This window comes from Numenius arquata, chromosome 1 (assembly GCF_964106895.1).
Source record: "Numenius arquata chromosome 1, bNumArq3.hap1.1, whole genome shotgun sequence".
Classification (NCBI taxonomy): domain Eukaryota; kingdom Metazoa; phylum Chordata; class Aves; order Charadriiformes; family Scolopacidae; genus Numenius; species Numenius arquata.
Window position 1 is genome coordinate 138836789 of NC_133576.1, and position 21603 is coordinate 138858391.

At 42.8% G+C, this 21603-nt stretch overlaps 1 protein-coding gene across 2 annotated transcripts in view; it reads right to left on the reverse strand.

The window, feature by feature from the left end:
* The window catches only part of UVRAG (UV radiation resistance associated), a 117251-nt gene that overhangs the window by 49338 nt on the left and 46310 nt on the right, over positions 1–21603 (reverse strand). For both annotated transcript variants that reach the window (XM_074147284.1, XM_074147293.1), the window contains exons 7-12: positions 15965–16070; positions 13066–13192; positions 11811–11895; positions 11253–11340; positions 10613–10673; positions 8303–8468 (exon numbers count right to left, since the gene is read on the reverse strand). In XM_074147284.1, coding sequence (XP_074003385.1) covers positions 8303–8468; positions 10613–10673; positions 11253–11340; positions 11811–11895; positions 13066–13192; positions 15965–16070 — 633 coding nt within the window. The remainder of the gene's footprint in view (positions 1–8302; positions 8469–10612; positions 10674–11252; positions 11341–11810; positions 11896–13065; positions 13193–15964; positions 16071–21603) is intronic.

Consider the following 21603-nt stretch of genomic DNA (forward strand, 5'->3'; position numbering starts at 1 on the left):
TGGGTCCTTTACAGATCAAGCTACCAGTTGATGGTGGAGGCCACAAACTGACCTTAGTGTGACTACTAGCCTACCAACAGTCAGCATGATTGGAAAAAGTTCTAAACGAAAAAATAAGATCCCCACCTGGTGAGCAATACTGAAATCAAATGAAAAAGCAGAAAAAAAAAGGATTACAAGTATGCACTTTGCTTTGTTAGAGATGAGATTAAGACATGAATATGAATCACAAATCACGACTGAATTCAGATTTGATTACTATATGGTTTTTTAGTTTCTACTTGAGAGAAAAAGCTATACTTGTAAAACAAACTTGATGACAAAAATACAGACTGCCAAGGGAAGAAAAGCATATCCCCATTCAAGCTTTACACAATACAGAGATAATTAGTTTACTGGGAAAGGAAAACATATTGGCAGTTTAACTTTATGGAGCATATTTTCAAAATGCCTATCAGAATAGCTCAACACGAAGATAATCGAAAGCAGAAGCGCTGCCATCTTTCTATTAAGGAGTGTAACTGCTGTGACCTTAGCTTTTGGAGAATGTACAATAGCTTCAATATGTACAGGCTGTAGAGAGGAAGAGAAAGCAGAGACCCCGATTACGAAAGTCAGGCAGTTCTCGATAAGGCAAGAGGGTATCGTTCTACTAGTTCAGCAAATAACGCTTTCAAACACCTCCCAGCCACAGCCAGCAATAACAGAATCACAGAATGATATGAGGTTGGAAGGGACCTCTGGAGATCATCTAGTCCAACCCCCCTGCCAAAGCAGGTCCACCCAGAGCAGGTTGCACAGGAACATGTCCAGGCAGGTTTGAATGTCTCCAGAGAAGGAGACCCCACCACTTCTCTGGGCAGCCTCTTCCAGGGCTCTGCCACCCTCACAGGAAAGAAGTTCCTCCTCATGTTTAGGTGGAACTTCTTATGTTCAAGTTTGTGCCTGTTACCTCTTGTTCTGTCACTGGGCACCACTGAAAAAAGACTGGCCCCATCCTCCTGACACCCACCCTTTAAGTATTTATAAGCATTGATCAGATCCCCCCTCAGTCTTCTCTTCTCCAGACTAAAAAGACCCAAGTCCCTCAGCCTCTCCTCGTAGGGGAGATGCTTCAGGCCCCTCATCATCTTTGCAGCCCTCTGCTGTACCCTCTCCAGCAGTTCCCTGTCCTTCTGGAGCTGGGGAGCCCAGAACTGGACACAGTGCTCCACAGTACTCACCAGGGCAGAGCAGAGGGGCAGGGTGACCTCCCTCGACCTGCTGGTCACACTCTTCCTGATGTCCCCCAGGATGCCATTGGCTTTCTTGGCCACAAGGGCACATTGCTGGCTCATGGTCATCCTGTTGTCCACCAGGACTCCTAGGTCTTTTTCCTCAGAGCTGCTCTCCAGCAGGTCAGGCCCCAACCTGAGCGATGCTGATGGCTTTCTGTAGATCGGGCATTTCCGTGACATCTTTCAGCTTGAATTCAAGGCTCGCTACACACGTGGCGTGATTGATATCGCAATGCGAGGACTATCTGTAGGGACAACCTCGCTATCAAAGCTTTAAATCTCCCTGCCACCGAAGGATCGTTTTTAACTAGAGGACACTTTCTACAGGTCAAGTCCCTGCTTATTGAAAAATGAAGTAATGTTTTGAAAAATAATCTCACCAGGAGTATAGTATTCCAATGGGAGTAAACGAAGACTAGCGTGTCTTCACAGCAACATTTGTCAGCTGTGGACGTCTGGGGTCAGGGGTCTCATCTACTGCAGTAAACAAAATCTGCTTTCTCAGACCAGCCAGGAGCATGTAAAAGCTTCTAGTTTCCCAGAAATAGTGTTAACAGTATCTAAATTTATTAAAGAACACCTGATCTCATTCTTAATTTATGCACAATAATATTTGCTGACCCAACGAAGCATCGTTTTGGTGATCAAGAATAAAATAAGCCAGGATTCTAGCTAACTATCCTCAAGAATGTGGGACGTAAAAACACAGTTCAAGATAAGTTCATGGCAAAAAGCATTCTTTGAGCAATATAACTGAACACTTAACACACACTCAATCTACCACAGAGAATCAACTTTGCTTTGACAGCTATTAGATTTCTCAACAAACCATCTCCCTCCATCTGATTTAAGTTTGCCAAGATTTCTTCCCAAAGCTGCCATTTTATTATCTCAGCCCAAGTACCAAAGATGATTAAAGACTGCTCGATTGAGTTGGAAGATGTTAATGTCACTGAAAAGTTATTTTTCACTTGCTTGTGTCATGATTTTTCAGCCTGCTTTGTTGCAAGTGGTTTATCTATTACCAGGCACAAAGCAATAACCACCTTCAGCTGGAGCAACTCTACTGCAGCTGAAACTCTGATTTTTTTTCCCTTTTTCAACACAGGAGCAATGCCACAGCAGCGAGGACCAATTTTAAACTGCATTCATTCAACAAATGGTTTCCAAATGCTCCAAAATTATCCTCACGCCTGTTTAGCAACACTTATCTCCACCTATTTGCAAATATAGCTTATCACATTTAAAAGAACTGAAAGACAACACATTGAGAAAGGTAATTTGGAAGCAGTCTTGTAGCAGAACTGGCTTTGATACAAACTTTGCTTTACTCACAGGCCTGAGAAGTGAAACTTCTTACATCAGAACTTCTACCCCTCTGCTCTGCTCTGGGGAGACCCCCCCTCCACTGCTGCCTCCATCCAGCTCTGGGGCCACCAACATCAGAAGGACATGGACCTGCTGGAGTGGAGCCAGAGGAGGCCACAGAGATGATTCAAGGGCTGGAGCCCCTCTGCTGTGAGGACAGGCTGAGAGAGTTGGGGGGGTTCAGCCTGGAGAAGAGAAGGCTCCAGGGAGACCTTAGAGCCCCTTCCAGTCCCTAAAGGGACTCCAGGAAAGCTGGGGAGGGACTCTTGATCAGGGAGGGGAGCCATAGGAGGAGGGGGAAGGGTTTGACACTGAAAGAGGGGAGATGGAGATGAGATCTAGGGAAGAAATACTTTCCTGTGAGGGTGGTGAGAGCCTGGCCCAGGTTGCCCAGAGAAGCTGTGGCTGCCCCATCCCTGGAGGGGTTCAAGGCCAGGTTGGACAGGGCTTTGAGCAACCTGGTCTGGTGGGAGGTGTCCATGCCCATGGCAGGGGTCGTTTCTAGAAAATTGCTTCAGGATCAGATGATTGCTTTTAGCTGCAAACACCACCACATTTTGATCCTTTTTTCCATGAGAACTGGAGCAACTGACAGACAACCAGACAACCCAGTGACAACCGGTGTTCAGGCAGGACAAAAAGTAGCACATTTTACAAAATCAAGCAGAAGAGAAGTCATTCCAACCAGCCGCGTCAGGCAACTAATCATGAAACTCCCTACCATTGCTCCTTACGCTCTTCCCACTCTTATGCTACAGAGTGATTTCTTCCAAAATGAAAAACGCAAACAGCTTGCACAGATTTGTCGCAAAACTAGCAAGTACTTCAACTGTTGCTCAATACTGTCACTATATAGAGAAATTCAAGCAGCTAAAGCTATTGGTCCAGAAAAGCAAAAATTAATTTTGTTCTGAATATTTAGTTGTTTCAATCACAAGATAGTTCTGGCAACAAAAGTGCTAAAGTTCAATTCTTCAAGTGTCCCCGATATCTAAACCACAGGTAAATGGCTTCTGAGGTACATAGAAAAATCATGACACAACTGCAAAGAGGTCAGATGCCTTTGAAGGCAGATGTCTAGGACAGCATCGCAGCTGTGTGTGTATCCTTCAACCTGTTGGAGTCTGTATTTGTCAAGCAAGAGTGGAAGAAAAGACCTTAAATCTTTCTATGAACTATCAAATGCCAAGAAAACCAAGGGTCTCTTCCAACCTGGATGATTCTATGATTCTATGATAGTCATCTCAGGTCAACTAATGCCAAATATTCCTGCAAAAAAATACACCAGACTAGATCAGGCCTCTTCCATGACTGCCTAGGGCCTGTTTGGTTTTTTTATTACTTTATTTTTAAACTTTATATGTATTTTTGACCCTTATAACATTACGTAGCAACAAGTTGGGCAGAGAACAACTATAGAACAGCCCAGAAAGCCAACCACATCCTGGGCTGCATCAAAAGAAATGAGGCCAGCAGGGCAAGGGAGGTGATTCTGCCCCTCTGCTCCGCTCTGGTGAGACCCCACCTGGAGACTGTGTCCAGCTTTGGAGTCCTCAACACAGGAAGGACACAGACCTGTTGGAACAGGTCTAGCAGAGGGCCACAAAAATGATCTGAGGGCTGGAGGCCCTCTCCTATGAGGACAGGCTGAGAGAGTTGGGGTTGTTCCGCCTGGAGAAGAGAAGGCTCCGGGGAGACCTTATAATGGCCTTCCAGTACCTGAAGGGGGCTACAGGAGAGATGGTGAGGGGCACTTGGTCAGGGACGGGAGCCATAGGACGAAGGGGAACAGTTTGACACTGAAAGAGGGGAGATTCAGATTAGATATTAGGAAGAAATTCTTTGCTGTGAGGGTGGTGAGAGCCTGGCCCAGGTTGCTCAGAGAAGCCGGAGCTGCCCCATCCCTGGAGGTGTTCAAAGCCAGGTTGGATGGGGCTTTGAGCAATCTGGTCTGGTGGGAGGTGTCCCTGCCCAGGGCAGGGGGTTGGAACCGGGTGATCTTTAAGGTCCTTTCCGACCCAAACGATTCTATGATTCTATAAACACTAATATCTCTACAATTACAAAGCTGTTGTGTGCCACTGGCAGGTATTCTGTACCACATTCGACCTTCAGTAATGCGTGCTGAGTTCTCACCACAGAAGCCTCCTACTTCTTTTGTACACTCAAATTCCGACAAAACAGTAATTGCAGCAGATAAAAGTGAATAGTTCTACAAGAACCTTGAGATGTAAGTGACCTGAATCATCCAAGCAAAGAAATCTGTAGCAGATAAAGTATTTCCCAAACATAACTTACATTCTGAAAGCTCTCAAAATATTTAACCAGCTTATTATAAGGGCATTAAAAAGCTGGTAAAGAAAGTCAAAAGTGAAGTAACATATTTATACTGTATTTAACATTAAAAACAAGCACGTGTACTTATGAAATCGCTCGAGTGAAAAACATAAGTTATTCCCTATTCCCCCAACGTACAAGTTTTAGAAGCTCTTAATATGGATCTCAGGGCAACCTCGCAGTCCAAAAAAAAAAAAGTATGAAGCCAAGTAAAACGTTTAACGTAGTCAATAATCATGATGCTGTGTGTTACAGTAAAGATTTGAGTACAGCAAAAACCTCACTATAATTACTCAACAGTTTATGTCGGAGTTTGAAAAGCTGCTAAAGGACAGCGGACTGAAATACAGACATTTAATAATGCATGTTAATTGCTATGTTCAATCCAGTTTGGAGCAGGTGAGAAACAGGAGCTATTAGTTTAGAAAGAAAACTGCAAATTAAGACATTGGAGGTTTTCCATAGCAACTGAAGTCCTTTGAGAGTTGGTGGGACTGACTTTCCAATAGCTGGGAAGGGAAGACCTCAGGCAGGAGCTAATCCTGAAAAAATCTTGCAGAACACAGGTAAATGGGCCAACAGGGATTCATATACTTAGCTAAACTTTCTCCTTTTTTAGAAATCTATTGTGAAATAAAGTATTAAGTCATGAGGGTTTGGAAGGCGATAGCCTGAAGGACTAAACCTTCCAATCTGTCTCAGACAACAGGAAATTGGTTTAATCTTTATACACCCACACACAGGCAAGCTCTGCTGTTCAAGAAATTTGTCTTCCAGATACAAATGTTCTCGTTTGCTGCCCTTCTGAAAGGGATGCACAGGAAGGAGTGTGATCGTATGCTCAGAGAACTAAACTGAAGCAAAACAGATTAATGTTCTATTAAGTTACCCAGGAAGCATTTGGACAAGTTATTAAAATGGTATCAAAATTAATTTGCAAGACATAATTAGAGAGTCATATTTCATTGTGTCAAAACACGAAGACCTCAGCGAGTTTAACTCTTTAGGCAAATTCCCTCTGGTGTCCTTCCAAAACTCACTGAGCTTCAAAGAGAAATCAGACACTTCCAAGCATCCCAATCCTGTCAACTATGCACAATAAACGCCTTCGGTCTTGATTTGGACTATTAGAAATTAGTGTTAAAATATTATAACATTTTGATTGCCTACCTTGCTCTCTACAACTCCCTGAAAGGAGGGCGTAGCGAAGGGAGCTCAGTCTCTTCTCCCAAGTAACAAGCGATAGGACATGAGGAAACGGCCTCAAGTTGTGCCGGGGAGGTTTAGGATGGAGATTGGGAACAATTTCTACATTGAAAGGGTTATTAAGCCTTGGAAGAGGCTGCCCAGGGAAGTGGTGGAGTCACCATCCCTAGACATGTTTAAAAGCCAGTCAGACGTGGTGCTGAGGGACATGGGTTAGTGGTGGTTTTGTCAGTGTTGGGTTGATGGTTGGACTCGATGATCTGAAAGATCCCTTCCAACCTCGACAATTCTATGATTCTATACGTGCAACGAGAAGAGGAGGGTTTTCCAGGCTTTATGTCAATAGAGACATCTACTTTCCCCAAATACATTTCCCCTCAGCCATTTCCTTTGCTCCCTTTTTCAAACCTTGCACGTGGAAAACCCAAGTTACTGGTGCTAGAAGTCCGACTCCGCGGCCGTCCATACGCGCAGCGGATGAGAGCGCAGCAGCCGGGCTCCCACAGCCGGTCAGAGTCACATTCCTTTGAGTTCTGTGGTTTGCAAGCCACAAAGTGAAGCTTAACCGATAATTGCCGCTATTTTCATATTAGAGCACACAGGTGCAAAGACAGCGGGAAAACAGGCCAAGTGCCAAAAGGCAGGAGAAGGCATTCAGAGAGTGAATTTAAGGACAGCAAGTTGTTTCCTAGTAGCACAACAATAACACCGGTGCAGCTACATGTTGAAAGACAAAGATTACAGAACAAATTTAAAACTCTTCATTGAATATTATGTTAATTTACAGTACATAACAGTTTACAGTGCTTTTCCGAATCGTTAAAATCCTCTGCGTTAAAGAAAGCTATTTATTTTCTCATGTTTATCAACCGCTACTCCAGTACTGGCAGAAACTCCTCAGTGAAGCTACGCATTTGCTATCTGCAGTTTATTCCCACAGCCAGCAGCAGAACACGAAAGGAAAATTTTCCAACAGCAGCCAAAACTTACCTATAAATCACACTTTTTAAGTTTTTCTATCGTTATTAGAAGCCAAATCAATAGTATACATGTGCCAACAGACGTAGAATGACAAAGCTGAACTACCCTATTAGATCAGATACTCCATCTACACTATTAGATCAGATACTCTATTAGATTAGAAGTGTGGCCAGCAGGTCGCAGGAGGTGATTCTACCCTTCTACTCTGTGCTCGTGAGACCCCACCTGGAATACTGTGTCCAGCTTTGGAGTCCTCAACACAGGAAGGACATGGACCTGTTGGAACGGGTCCAGCAGAGGGCCACAAAGATGATCAGAGGGATGGAGCACCTCCCCTATGAAGACAGGCTGAGAGAGCTGGGGTTGTTCAGCCTGGAGAAGAGAAGGCTCCAGGGACACCTCATAGCAGCCTACCAATATCTGAAGGGAGCCTCCAGGAGAGCCGGAGAAGGATTCTTTGTCAGGAGATGTAGTGACAGGACAAGGGGTAATGGTTTTAAATTGGAAGAGGGGAGATTTAGATGAGATATTAGGAGGAAATTCTTTCCTGTGAGGGTGGTGAAGCACTGGAACAGGTTGCCCAGGGAAGTTGTGGCTGCCCCATCCCTGGAAGTGTTTAAGGCCAGGCTGGATGGGGCGTTGAGCAACCTGCTCTAGTGGGAGTTGTCCCTGCCCATGGCAGGGGGGTTGGAACTAGATGATCTCTAAGGTCGCTTCCAACTCTAACCATTCTATGATTCTATGATTAAATATTAGGAAGAAATTTTTCACTGTGGGGGTGGTGAGACACTGGAACAGGTTGCCCAGAGAAGCTGTGGCTGCCCCATCCTTGGAGAGGTCCAAGGCCAGGTTGGACAGGGCTTTGAGCAACCTGGTCTGGTGGGAGGTGTCCCTGTCCAGGCTGGAACTGGATGATCTTTAAGGTCCCTTCCAACCTGAACCATTCTATGATTCTATCACAGAATTCCAACACGAGAAACTCAAACAACTGTCCCATGGCTCCTGAAAGCAGTAACAAGTAACTCCAAACTCCGTGTCACTTCAGACTACCCAAAACTGTTCACATGGTTTTTTTGTTCTTGTTGATTTGTTGTTTTGAAGAAAGCAGATTGGCTTATTTTTGACATACTTACTCTCTCTCTTTTTCTGTCAGTTTGTCGTTGATATTATCTTTGATTGTAGACCGAGAGCCCTTGTGAATTATAGGATACCTGAGTGGCACTTGTAAGAAGTAGGATATCATCGAAACCAAGTGAGCGGTGTAGCCCAGGGCAACAGCAATGCTTCCATCATCTTTTGCTGTGAATAACAAAAAGAAAAAAATCCATCAGTTAATCCATTAGATCTCACCGCAGGCTCAGCACAAGTTCATCCATATTGCTTAGAGAACGATACAATTAATGAAGTTATCAGAAGTTCTAACTTAAGAATAGGTGCAAGTCTGAAATAAATCTCAATTTTACAATTGTTTACAGCTCACTATATTTGCCTCTTTCATTAAAGGGCAACTTAAAATGGGAGATGACTTGTTCTCCTTCCGATTTTACACTTTCAAAGCTCAAAGCTCCTCTTCTCAACATTTGGCTGGATGGGGAAGGGTAAAGTAAAGATGGGAAAAGCGAAACAAAATTCCCAAGACAAAATTCAAGTCTTAAACTTTCTGCGTTTCTCTGGACGTAGCTGACATGTACGAGCGGGGTCAGGGAAAAGCTGCATTCCTCCCGAACTGTATTCATTAGTGAGATCAGTTGGAGAGACACCGACCCCAGGGTACGAACTCTCTTCTCTGCCAATAACTGGAAGAACTTGGATTAACCCATTGTTTTAAAGTATCATTTTCAATTTGACGTTTAAGGTTTCAACCATAAAGCTTCACCTGCCGGGAAAACACATGGGTCTCAAAATTCAAATTCCATCCTTTAGCCATGTAAGGGCTTTTCCTTTCTGTTTTCTGTATTTTTCCTATTTGTAAGTGAACACACCAAAACCAACAACATGAGAGAAGTATCTCTTCTGAGGCACAATGGAGCCCCAGAAAATCAACTAAACAGAGGACCTTAGAAGAAAGCCGATAACGATGTTCAACAACTACTAAAACATACTGAGCTCTATTAGAACACAACACAATATATGGATTTAAAAGTTATACCCCTTTCGAAAAGGATTTTGTAAAAAGTCTTGTTTGCAGCAAAATTGGCTCTTCTGGGAATAAAACATTTTTTTAAAATAGTAATATTTACTAAGTGTCTGCAATTACATACATGTCAGAAGTTGGTTTTCAAATTTAGCTGCGTATCTCACAAAGTTGAACGCTTAGTACTTCTTCCTCATAATACAATATTTCTAAAGACTTTGATAAAGAATTAGTAATTCTTCGGTAAGAAATTAATGCACACCACTGATTTATCAAGAATTACCAAACTGAGTTCACTACCACATTTAGTGCAGTCAGGAAAACAAAGCAATAGACTGATTTTTGTCGTATTGACAAACTGATTTGTTTTAAAGACTAATCCTCCATTACTCTAGCATCCAATATGCACGTTGTTAGCACAAGTTAATTCCTATGGGATGGCCTTAAAAGAGTTAGACAATTGATTTGAGGTTTTTGCCCAAGAAACCACATGCCCTGCAGAGTGAGCGAGTGGTGGGAGCAAGAAACTCTGGAAGATTTTAATGAATTCACATCAAACGTTTGTAGATGATGGGTTTTTGCAAGTGTTGCGTTGATGGTTGGACTTGACGATCTGAAAGGTCCCTTCCAACCTAGACAATTTTATGATTCTATGAAAGCTTGTAGTTACCTGTACAACAGTTATACAGACAGGCATATTATATATTTACTTCTGCAATAGGACGACTGTAGACAGTTAAAGTAGAAGCTGACTTGGAAAACACACCATATTATCAGCCAGCTTTAAAGTCTTACTTATACAAGATATTTATTTGGTAAGTTCACCAGCAACTCCAACAAACTGAACGGGGATCCGTGAACGTTTCCCCATCGAGATTTATGGGCTGAAAATAGCCACAATGGAATTTTAGACACAAATATTTTCCAGAGTGACTAAGTTTGGAAGGCACCTCTGGAAACTGTGTAGTCCAAGCCCCTTGCTGAGAGCAGGGTGAGCTACAGCAGGTCGCCCAGGACTGTGGCCAGTTGGGTTTGGAGAATCCCCACGGATGGAGGCTCCGAAGCCTTCTCCAGGCAACCTCTTCCAGAGCTCCAGTACCAAGTCATAGAATATTTTTCTAATAGTCAACAGTAACTTCCTGTTACTGTTACTGTGTATAAGAATAAATAATGCAAAGGTTTTCTTCTAATCTAGACCTTTCCAGTGAGATATTTGGATCCTAAGCCATTGCTATCGGTTTATTTATTTTTTTTACTTTACTTAGAAGCAGTGTCAACGGTAACAACTAAATTAAGAATATCCAGCTACCTTGAAAGTCTTCAGAATTAGGAAGCTTGACTCCGCAAACAAAGTAATCCTTTTGATCATTCTGTAAGTTTAAAAATCAACAACGGGAAGTGAGAATGCAACAATAACATCCAAAAAACCCAGAAATCTGCATAAAATCCAATGACAACAAATAATTTTTGTAAAAATCCAAAAAGCTAAATATTCAATGGAGAGAGACTTCGACGTAGTGTTTTAAACCACATTTCACGTAATTCAGAAATAAACACAGCTTTTTTTAAAGAAGGAAGAGCTTCATCTTAATTCACTATAAAGGTTTTGGAGCTCAGTATTTTGACATCTGTTTATGTGCATTCCATTAAAGTTCAACTAACCCTCTCTCAGAGTTATTTCATATAATTGTAAATAAAATGGAAAGTATCCATTAAATTACAGCTACAGCCATTCTGCTTTTATAGTGGAGGCTATTTGAGAGATGCTGGCGTAAGTCCTCTCCCCATGAGGTTTGCAGTCTAAGGACCAAAACCAAGAAAAAGCTGGAAAAAACCAGCATGAGTGAAGAGCAAGTTTCCCCACAAATAAAACATGAGATTTGCTCGTAGTGCAATAAATGGGAAGTTCATTTCAATTCAAGCAGATTTTTAGAACCTTAAAAACATACCAGATCAATAGGGTAGATATAGGACAGCTCCGATAGCAATTGCTTGCATCGAATAGTCTGCTGGGCGTTTGTCTTCAAAAACAGTTCTCTTTGGGGAAAGAGATCCCAAAACCATTAGTTTCTTTAAAAGCTTTAAAGGTATCAAAGCCCACATACCCCTTCCGCATCTTCCCAAGTATCACCTCCCCTCCCCTAGGAGCTAGGAAATTTCAGAGACAACTACAGAAGAGAAAAATAACTTTTCACATTCAGTTGTACCTTGTATTATAGACATATTTTGACTATGACAATTAAGTATTAAAAAGCTGTGTTTCACCAAAACGGACTTAAAAGCCCTATCACAGTCTACACGTGCCACTGAGCATCTGTTTTCTTCTCTTCTAGACCTCCCACTGTTAATTGTCGCTTTAGATATCTACAAATAGGAGCGGAGATGGCTTAACAGAAGTTTTGGGGCGACATTAGGGAGAATTTGGTGCCAGGAGTTCCCCTTCAAACAGCCTAATCTAAAGACTGTTATTTCCTTTCCTATTCCAGAAAAAGAATAGCTCCTTTTACCTCTTAGCAGTGCATTCCTTTCTTAATTCATGCAGGGAATCGTTATGCTCTTGAAGTTTCTGGTTTTCAGTCTCAAACACATTTTCTAAACAACGTAAGGAATCAGAAAAAAAATTACTAACAAGTATTTTCTCAGTTATCTGAATTTTAAAAGTAGATACTGACACAAACATTGGCAAAAATTCTCCATTTACCCCTAGATGTCCATTTGGCACGTTATGCTGCCAAACTCAGGGATGACAGCACAGGAGGAACACAAGTCTTCATGCATTATCCACCATTCTGGTCCAGGTTGCCCAGAGAAGCTGTGGCTGCCCCATCCCTGAAGGGGTTCAAGGCCAGGTTGGACAGGGCTTTGAGCAACCTGGTCTGGTGGGAGGTGTCCCTGCCCAGGGCAGGGCATTGGAACGAGATGGTCTTTAAGGTTCCTTCCAACCTGAACCACTCTGTGATTCACCAGCCAAATGCAATCAATGAAACCTCCTTCTCCTTTAATACCCATTCCCCTCATGTCCACATTTGAGGAATAATTCAGTTAAGGCATATTAATACTTGCATAATCAGATTTAAGTAAATGGCAAAAAACCTCATCTTTAATAGTGATTTAGACTCAATTAGGTATTAACAAAAAAATAAAGAAAAATAAAAAGTCCTGCAACAAGATCAAACATCCCTGTAGCTTGGTTGCTTGTGAGCTCTGAAGAGACAGTGATAAAGCATTTTACTATAGGACACTTCTCCAGTAAAACAAAATACTAAGAAGACTGAGAATTTCACCTTTCACCTATGTAATAAGCTATTAAGAGGGATTTTTGTCTTCTAACACTTAAAATTAGATTCTAATCACAGGTACAATAACATCCCTCATGACATTATAACATGCCTGCATCAAGACACTGTTTACTGCATTACAGTGCAGCTCTTCTGATTTTCTCATCAATTTTTAATTAAGCACAGCTTTAAGATTGCTTGAGAGAGGTGTCATAGTAAGAAGTTATTTAGAGACAGGATACCAGGAACTGCTGTCCCGGATTCAGTGTAACACAGATGGGGAAGAGATTATATCTGGCTGCAAACTTCAGATAAAGAAAAACACAAACATTAGAGCCAGACCAAAATAAAACACCTTAATTTTGGTCAGCATGATCACAAACTAAGGCTGCTATTCTTCTGATCAGCAGATTATGAGTGATATATGTGCATGATCTATGCAGATTATGATCTGCAATAGAAGCAGTAACGATTCCACACATACCTCTGTCATGCAAAGTATTTTTCTCCTTATGCAACAAGGCTACTTCTTGACCGAGGGCCTTCTTCTGCCTCTCCAGTTCATTACGTAGCACCAGGATCTTCAACTGTAAACATTCACTCTCCTTTTTCTAGTGGAATTAAAACAGATTTAAAAAAAAATAAAATGTAAGTTTTTCTGCATACAAGCAGTTCCATAAAAAGAATGATAGAAGGGACGGGCAAGACTGGTGGCTGCCAAACAAAAGGTTGAGCTCATAGATTACCACAGGCAATAGATTACCAAAAATCCTAATTATTTTGCTGTTTTGGAAGGGGAGAAACTCAGCTGTGTCCCACAGCGCTTGTTCCTCCTGGGGGATGTATCTCCTCTCCTCTGCTCAGTGATACAGCCTGGCCCAGGGCAGGAATTTGGGGAGGAAGGAGAGGTGGGAGGAAGCTTCTGCACGACAAGCACGTAGAGATTGAGCAGCACAACGAGCATTCGGTCCCTGGCAAAGGCTTCGGCACCGAGAGGGAAGATGAGCAATGAGGAGTCGCTACTAAATTTGAACTTGGAAAAAGGTTGGAAAGGTCTTAGCTGCACTATTAGATTCAATTCCCAGACTTAGAGCCATGAGGGGAAAAAAGGGATAGAAAAGGAAAGAATACATAGCAGGGAGCAGGTTACATCATTACACACAATTATATCTGAAGGATCCCTTCTTTAAACATTTCAGGATTTGTCCTGTACCTTCTCTAAATCTATTCCTGTGCTTAAAAAGAATCTGTTTTTTCTTTGACGCACTGTCTCCACTAAGAAATTGTGCTGCCGTGTGCTTAGCGAAGCAGGAATTTCTATTAGAAGTGATGCTTTTTGTTGGTGGCGGTTTGGGTATTTTGTTGATTTGGTTTTTTTCTTTTAAACAAAGGAATACCTACCACATTTAATATATACTTGTCGAGAATAATTGGAGACATTCAAAACAGAAAAGAGAAGTTACATCCCTTCAGTCTAACCACCCCCTGATAGAATTCAAAGCCTCATGGGGCAGTCAGAGGTACTTGTGAGTCTTGTGCAAGTACTACGAGACACTGTCACTTTGTGTAACTCACTTTCACTTTTTCAGGCAGTTAATGGAAATAACGTTATGAAAAAGTCAGGTCTTGTTGAACTCTTCCCTCCACTTCGTATTTGCTTCAATTACACATATATGCTCCACCTTCTGGTTCAAGACTCCAGCAGGAAACATGACTCAATTATTAAGGAATGAAACCATAGTTGACACATTTATAAAGCAGAATGGAAGCCCAACAAGAGTTTCCACTATTAAACAAAGGAAAAGAAAAATAAATAATCATTTTCTTATACCATAGAATCACAGAATCACAGAATATTTTTGGTTGGATGGGACCTTTGAGATCATCGAGTCCATGGGTTGCTAAGAAGTTGCATCAACCTTCCAGTACCTAAAAGGCCTACAGGAGAGATGGGGAGGGACTCTTGATCAGGGAGGGGAGAGATAGCAGGAAGGGTTTTAAACTGAAAGAGAGGAGATTTAGATTATATCTCAGGAAGAAATTTTCTTTGCTGTGAGGGTGGTGAGACCCTGGCCCAGGTTGCCCAGAGAAGCTGTGGCTGCCCCATCCCTGGAGGGGTTCAAGGTCAGGCTGCATGGGGCTTTGAGCAACCTGGTCTAGTGGGAGGTGTCCCGGCCCATGACAGGTAGATTGGAACTCTGTGATCTTTGGGATCCCTTGCAACCCAAACCATTCTATGATTCTGTGATCACATATACAATCATTGCCATTTTAGTGTTCTTCATAGAGTTTCGTTCACGTGTATTTATAAAGGAAAAGCCTTTGCATAAAGGGACAAGGATATCCATAACTAAAAAAAACCCAGATGGTTAAAAACCTTCTAATAGCCAAGATACCAGCAGAAGGTAAAGCAGCTCTGGGCTGGAGTCACTCATAGGGGATGTTATGTTGCCCCTTAAGGGAGCTGGGTAGACATAGTGCTCAGAGATATGATTTAGTGATGGTTTTTGTCAGTGTTAGGTTGATGGTTGGACTCGATGATCTGAAAGGTCCCTTCCAACCTCGACAGTTCTATGATTCTATGGAGCCCTGTAATTAGAGTGGGGAAAAAAACTCCCATATTTCCATTTTGTCAAACCTTTAAACCAGTTTGGTGCTTTTGGAAATTAGCTGTGTACTCTCCAGCCAGAATCTACCTTAAAGTAATAAAGTAACTTCACATCACAAGCTTGCCCTTTCCTATACAAAGCACCAGACACGTGCCAGTACCAACGTAACGAAGTCACCATGAGCCACTCTTGTTCTGTCAACTCCCTGCTTTGAAATGAGCTCAGCCTTTCCAGGCAGAAAGCAGAAATTAGCACCGATATTTTTTTTTTGGAGAGGGGAAGAGGACAGGCAAAACAAACTGTCAAAAGCTATTGCAAGATCTAATACAATTCCTGCTTAAAATGAATGTGTCATTTGAGTGACAGATTTTGCATCAGTTCTATTCACCCAAAGGGAGCGGGGGCAAGAAGATACAGCCAGTAGATTCACCCCACTCTAAATCCACCGCAGGTTCCTGTCAAGATTTATCTAGATCATTAAAAGTTTATTTTTCCTGATAAACCTCTTTCATGCACTGTGCAGTGTTTATGCTTTTACAGCATAAAAGCAATTCTACAAAATAAAGGTAAAAACAGGGTAAGAAATCTCTCAATCTGAGTCACACACACAAATCCAAAATCCATTATTACACTTCTGAGATGAGTTCCAATTTGAAAGGACAGGTTTAGATAAAGATTTCAAGTTCAAGTGTTAAAAACCCAAGCTTGCGGTCAAGACCTCAGCGAGATGCTTTGGCAAATCTGTAGAATATGGTTTTAAGTAATCAAACTTACCAGTTCATTGCTTGTAGATGTACATCTCAGCTTTTCTTCAATCTCCCTTCCTATTTTCTGAACAGTTACCTGAGTCTGTTTAATTGCACACTGGGCTCTGTGAAGCCTGGAAAGAAAAGAGAAGTTACAGCTGTATTAAAGGTCCTAATGATGAATGAACCAGCCTTCTCAAACCCAGTGGAGATAATATGGATTCAGATTGTCAGCTTCTGTTGTGAAATGGAACATTAGGAGAGGAATCATAAGTTTTACAGGATATAAACGAGCATCCAATGCAAACCAACAAGTCTCTAAATTTGGTCTCTGAATAAACAGGTCCAGGAAGGACATGGACCTGTTGAAACGGGTCCAGCAGAGGGCCACGAAGATGATCAGAGGGATGGAGCACCTCCCCTATGAAGACAGGCTGAGAGAGCTGGGGTTGTTCAGCCTGGAGAAGAGAAGGCTCCGGGGGAGACCTCATAGCAGCCTTCCAATATCTGAAGGGAGCCTCCAGGAGAGCCGGAGAGGGACTCTTTGTCAGGAGATGTAGTGACAGGACAAGGGGTAATGGTTTTAAATTGGAAGAGGGGAGATTGAGATGAGATATTAGGAGGAAATTCTTTTCTGTGAGGGTGGTGAAGCACTGGAACAGGTTGCCCAGGGAAGTTGTGGATGCCCCATCCCTGGAAGTGTTTAAGGCCAGGGCTGGATGGGGCTTTGAGCAACCTGGTCTAGTGGGAGGTGTCCCTGCCCAAGGCAGTTGGAACTCGATGGATCTTTAAGGTCCCTTCCAACTCTAACCATTCTATGATTCGATCAAGTACCAAATGTCCTTTTCATTTGTTAAATTCAATAGATGCTGATAAGACAAAGCTGTAGGTGAAAAGGCAGGTAATTGTAAGTACATCATGTAACAATTATTAAGTCATAACACAGTTAAGATCAAGATACAAACAACAGTTACCGTAGTCCAGCTTTAAAAAAAGTGCAACTATCATTCAAGTAACACACACCTACCCAGGTCAAGAGCATGAACCACCCTTCAGTATCCCCAAATATGGACCCTTCTGTAACAAAAACATGGGTTTCTTAATGGAATTACACTTGAAGCGTGAAAAAGATGATGAGTTTCTGTTCATTCACCCCGGCTTCAGGGTGAAGAGGAAAAATTGACTATTTGCCGTATTTATTGGGGGAGAAAAAAAACAGGCAAGGGAAAGCAATGGCAAAAACAGGTCTAAGGGGTGTTAACATCTGTCTTTGAATTAACATGGAGTGGAAATAAACATTTATTAGAAAAAAAAAATCAGAGCTGGTCCGCAGCCATAGACTCTGTCTTTTCAGGTGTGCTTACTTTTCCCATTTGTAGTTTCACAACTAACGGCTTCTCCTTGTGTAAGGACACTCTTCAGGCAGCCCTGCTGCTGGGGTGACCACCTCACTCGACTGAGGTCTAGTTGGAATAGCAGAACTACGGTCAGAACTACTGTATGACGTTAGTGCTCTGCCAGGCAAACATAACGAAAATACCCGCTTCAGTGCATCCTGTAATGACCGTCTCTGCTTTGCCAAAATTAAAAATCGCTGCCTCGTCATCGGAATGCTTAATTTTACTAAAGCAAGGCTACGATTTGCTGTGAGCCAAGGACCAAAGCACCAGAGCACACAGAAGAGGCTACTCAGCTCCTTCCTTTTACATTCTCTAAACTCTTCCAGATTAATAAGGAATTGATGGACACAAACTTGAACACAGGCAGTTCCATCTAAATGTGAGGAGGAACTTCTTTCCTTTGAGGGTGGCCAAGCCCTGGAACAGGCTGCCCAGAGAAGTGGTGGAGTCTTTGTCTCTGGAGACATTCAAAACCTGCCTGGATGCGTTCCTGTCTAACCTGTTCTAGGTAGACCTGCTTTGGCAGGGGGTTGGACTAGATGATCTCCAGGGGTCCCATCCAATCTCCACCATTCTGTGAGGCACTGCTATTTAAAGTTCTTGGCTAACAGGTTTTAATAGTTTGCATGCAGCTAAACCAAGACAACCAGGCTACATCCTCCAAGTACGAGCAACCAGAAAGCACTACTCCTTCTCACACCATCTTCCCTCAACATCCCATCTCAACCCAGCAGCTCACGTTACACATTGGTCAATCAGTGCAAGACAGTGCCTAAACCACCCAGCCCAGCAGAGAGATACGGGGAGAGTATCTCCTATAAGTGTTTATTTCCTATTGGAAACTACTACCGCCCACCATTAGCTATGTAACATAGGATTACACAGGTCAAAGTCAAGGTTTGCTGACCATCCTGAACATCATTCAGAGCTCTGCTCTCAGGTTTAATTTTCCTACTTCAACAGTTTCCAACCTGCCTCTTTCCAAAAGTCTGCAACATTTTCTTTCCAGATATAAGAAAGCCTTACTCAAAGCTAAAACTTGTAAGTAGAGAGTAATAACTGAGTGGCGTTTCCCTTTCTCTCCCCTTCATCTAATTTTATACTGAAAGAACATTCTTGATTTAGTTTGGTAGGCGATTAAGAAAGAAATTCTACAAGTATTCACATCATACTATGTAGATAGCAAAATCTGGCTGCTGAAAAGCATTTTACTCTTTGAAAAACTAATGATGAAACTGGTAAATCATTGGAAGGGTCATTTGTCATGCAGGTTCCTCACAGTGATCCTCAACCTGCAAATTTTGTAACAGCTTAAAGTTCTTCTGCCCGTGCCCAAGTATAAGGGACAAACATAGAAACATAGAATGGTTTGGGTTGGAAGGGACGCCAAAGATCATTGAGTTCCAACCCCCCTGCCATGGGCAGGGACACCTCCCACCAGACCAGGTTGCTCAAAGCCCTGTCCAACCTGGCCTTGAACCCTTCCAGGGATGGGGCAGCCACCGCTTCTCTGGGCAACCTGGGCCAGTGTCTCAGCACCCTCACAGCAAAGAATTTCTTCCTGATCTAAATCTCCCCTCTCTCAGTTTAATTATTCAACTGACTTCTCAAACCATTACATATCTTAGGAAACTTCTTCCATTTGGTGAATCCATTTCTAAAGGTTTATTCCTATGAAGACTCCTATCCAGAATAATTCAGCAATCAAGTCTGGTTTTAATAAGAAACCATTTTCTTTTTAAGCCAAACATCATCCAGGCATTTCTTACAACATAAAAAAAACCCTAGAGTTAAACTTGGCTGCCTCGATGCCAAAATAGTGCCATTTACATTGAGACAACCAGTATCAGCAACTTTTCTTTCTTGCAGTCCCAGTATGTTCACCGCTGTTCCAAGAACTTTAAAATGGTAACAGTTAAGATCATGACCACATCCAAAGTTAAGCCTTCCAAGATTTTAGAGACTTCATGTCACAAAAGCAGCAACTATCAACAGAAATCTCCTTTTCCCAGCCAAAAAAAAAAGCCCCCATGTGGAAATCTTTGGTCATCCAACACGGGGAATACAAACTAAGCCATAAGAACATCAGCATGGGAATTTTGTCCATCATTTCTGCCTGCACAAGACAGACTTCAGTGGAGGCAATTATGAATGCACCGATGAATGGAGATCAGCAAGTTGAGGCCATAAATCTGGATTAAAATATATATATATATATATATACACACACACAATGAATGGAGAGAAATTTCAAAGCTAATTGACTGCATATTGTTTCCATTTCTAGTGTGGATGCAAGTCCAACGCTACAGCCTAAAGTTAGCACAAGTTGTGCTTTGAGAACAATCCGGCTTGGTTTAGTAATCGACAACCATGAGCCAACTGATGGCATAATCTAAGTGCAACCAGCCAACGCAGGATTCTTCCTACATTGTTCAAGAAACGGGTTTTTTTATTATTTATTTTAAAATTAGCACTTCCATGGCACTTTAAGAGCTAATTCTGGCCTTCAAGAGGCCACTGGCCTGCTACCAAAATTTCCTTCGGCAGTCAGGAAAGCCGAGCCAGTTCCAGCAGAAACTCAAGGCTTTTTAAAGAGATAATTTAGCCAACAGTGTCGTCATCCCGTGTCTGCTCTGGTGTCTCTGCAGCAGCTCACAGCCATTGTCAGCCAACAGCCGAGTAATACGAACGTTAAGCGTGACAGATTTACTGCTGTTGCTTGGAGCCCTGAGAGCTGCTGTGCAATTGTCCAACTTCAGGTGAGTTCCACGTTGCTGCCTGGGAAAGAACTGGAAAGCAAAACAGACATTAAAATTCCTTACCACCTTAATATAGTTTGGAGGTGGAGATCCACAAAGCTGTTTTTCTACTTCCATCCACCATATCACCTGCTTTCTGAGATGAGGGAGACTAAGAGGAAACAAAACACTCTCATAGAATCATAGAATGGTTTGGGTTGGAAGGGACCCCAAAGATCATCCAGTTCCAACCCGCCTGCCATGGGCAGGGACACTTCCCACCAGACCAGATTTCTCAAAGCCCTATCCAGCCTGGCCTTGAACCCCTCCAGGGATGGGGCAGCCACAGCTTCTCTGGGCAACCTGGGCCAGGGTCTCACCATCCTCACAGCAAAGAACTTCTACTCCAGATCTCATCTCAATCTCTCCTCTTTCAGTGTCAAACCCTTCCCCCTCCTCCTATGGCTCCCCTCCCTCATCAAGAGTCCCTCCCCAGCTTTCCTGGAGTCCCTTTAGGGACTGGAAGGGGCTCTAAGGTCTCCCTGGAGCCTTCTCTTCTCCAGCCTGAACAACCCCAACACTCTCCGCCTGTCCTCACAGCAGAGGGGCTCCAGCCTTCCCAGCATCTCTGTGGCCTCTTCTGGCCCTGCTCCAACAGGTCCATGTCCCTCAGGGTCCTCTCCCTCCCTTTCAAAGTTTACAAGACAGGGGGATAAATACAAAAACATTAGCCATGTACGACAAGTGAAGACCACCAAAAGCTGCATCCCTAATCAATCTACAAAGAACCAGCAGGGAAAATTTCAACATCTCTCCTCTTCACTTGATAGTTACCAAGTTGCTGAAATAGGGAATATTTGGGATGTTTCTTCAAGGCTTTTCTAGTCTGACATAAAATTGTTCCCTCTTCATCCCCCCCCAAAAAGGCCTACTTTCTACCTTGTCTGAGACTTGAAAAAATTCTAGCATTCAATGTCCTACTGATCAATTCAACCTGGGTGCTGATTTGGAGGGGAAAAAAAAGAGATTGCCAAGTTCTGGACTTCTTCACCATGACATGATTTCTTCACTATGACATCCTTGCCTTGTTTGCAAGATTAAGCAGTTTTCCTGACTTGCCCAAGACCACAGAAAATAACCTGACTTTACAACACGGGAACATGCTGTAACACCACATTTGCTCTCATTCAGAGAGCAAATGATCAAAGGGCTGGAGCACCTCTCCTATGAAGACAGGCTGAGATAGTTAGGGGTGATCATCCTGGAGAAGAGAAGAGTCCGGGGAGACCATCGAGCCCCTTCCAGTCACTAAAGGGGCTCCAGGAAAGCTGGGGAGGGACTCTTGATCAGGGAGCGGAGCGACAGGACAAGGGGAAACAGTTTTAAACTGAAAGAGGGGAGATTTAGATTAGATACTAGGAAGAAATTCTTTCCTGTGAGGGTGTTGAGACACTGGAACAGGTTGCCCAGAGAAGCTGTGGTTGCCCCATCCCTAGAGGTGTTCAAGGCCAGGCTGGACAGGGCTT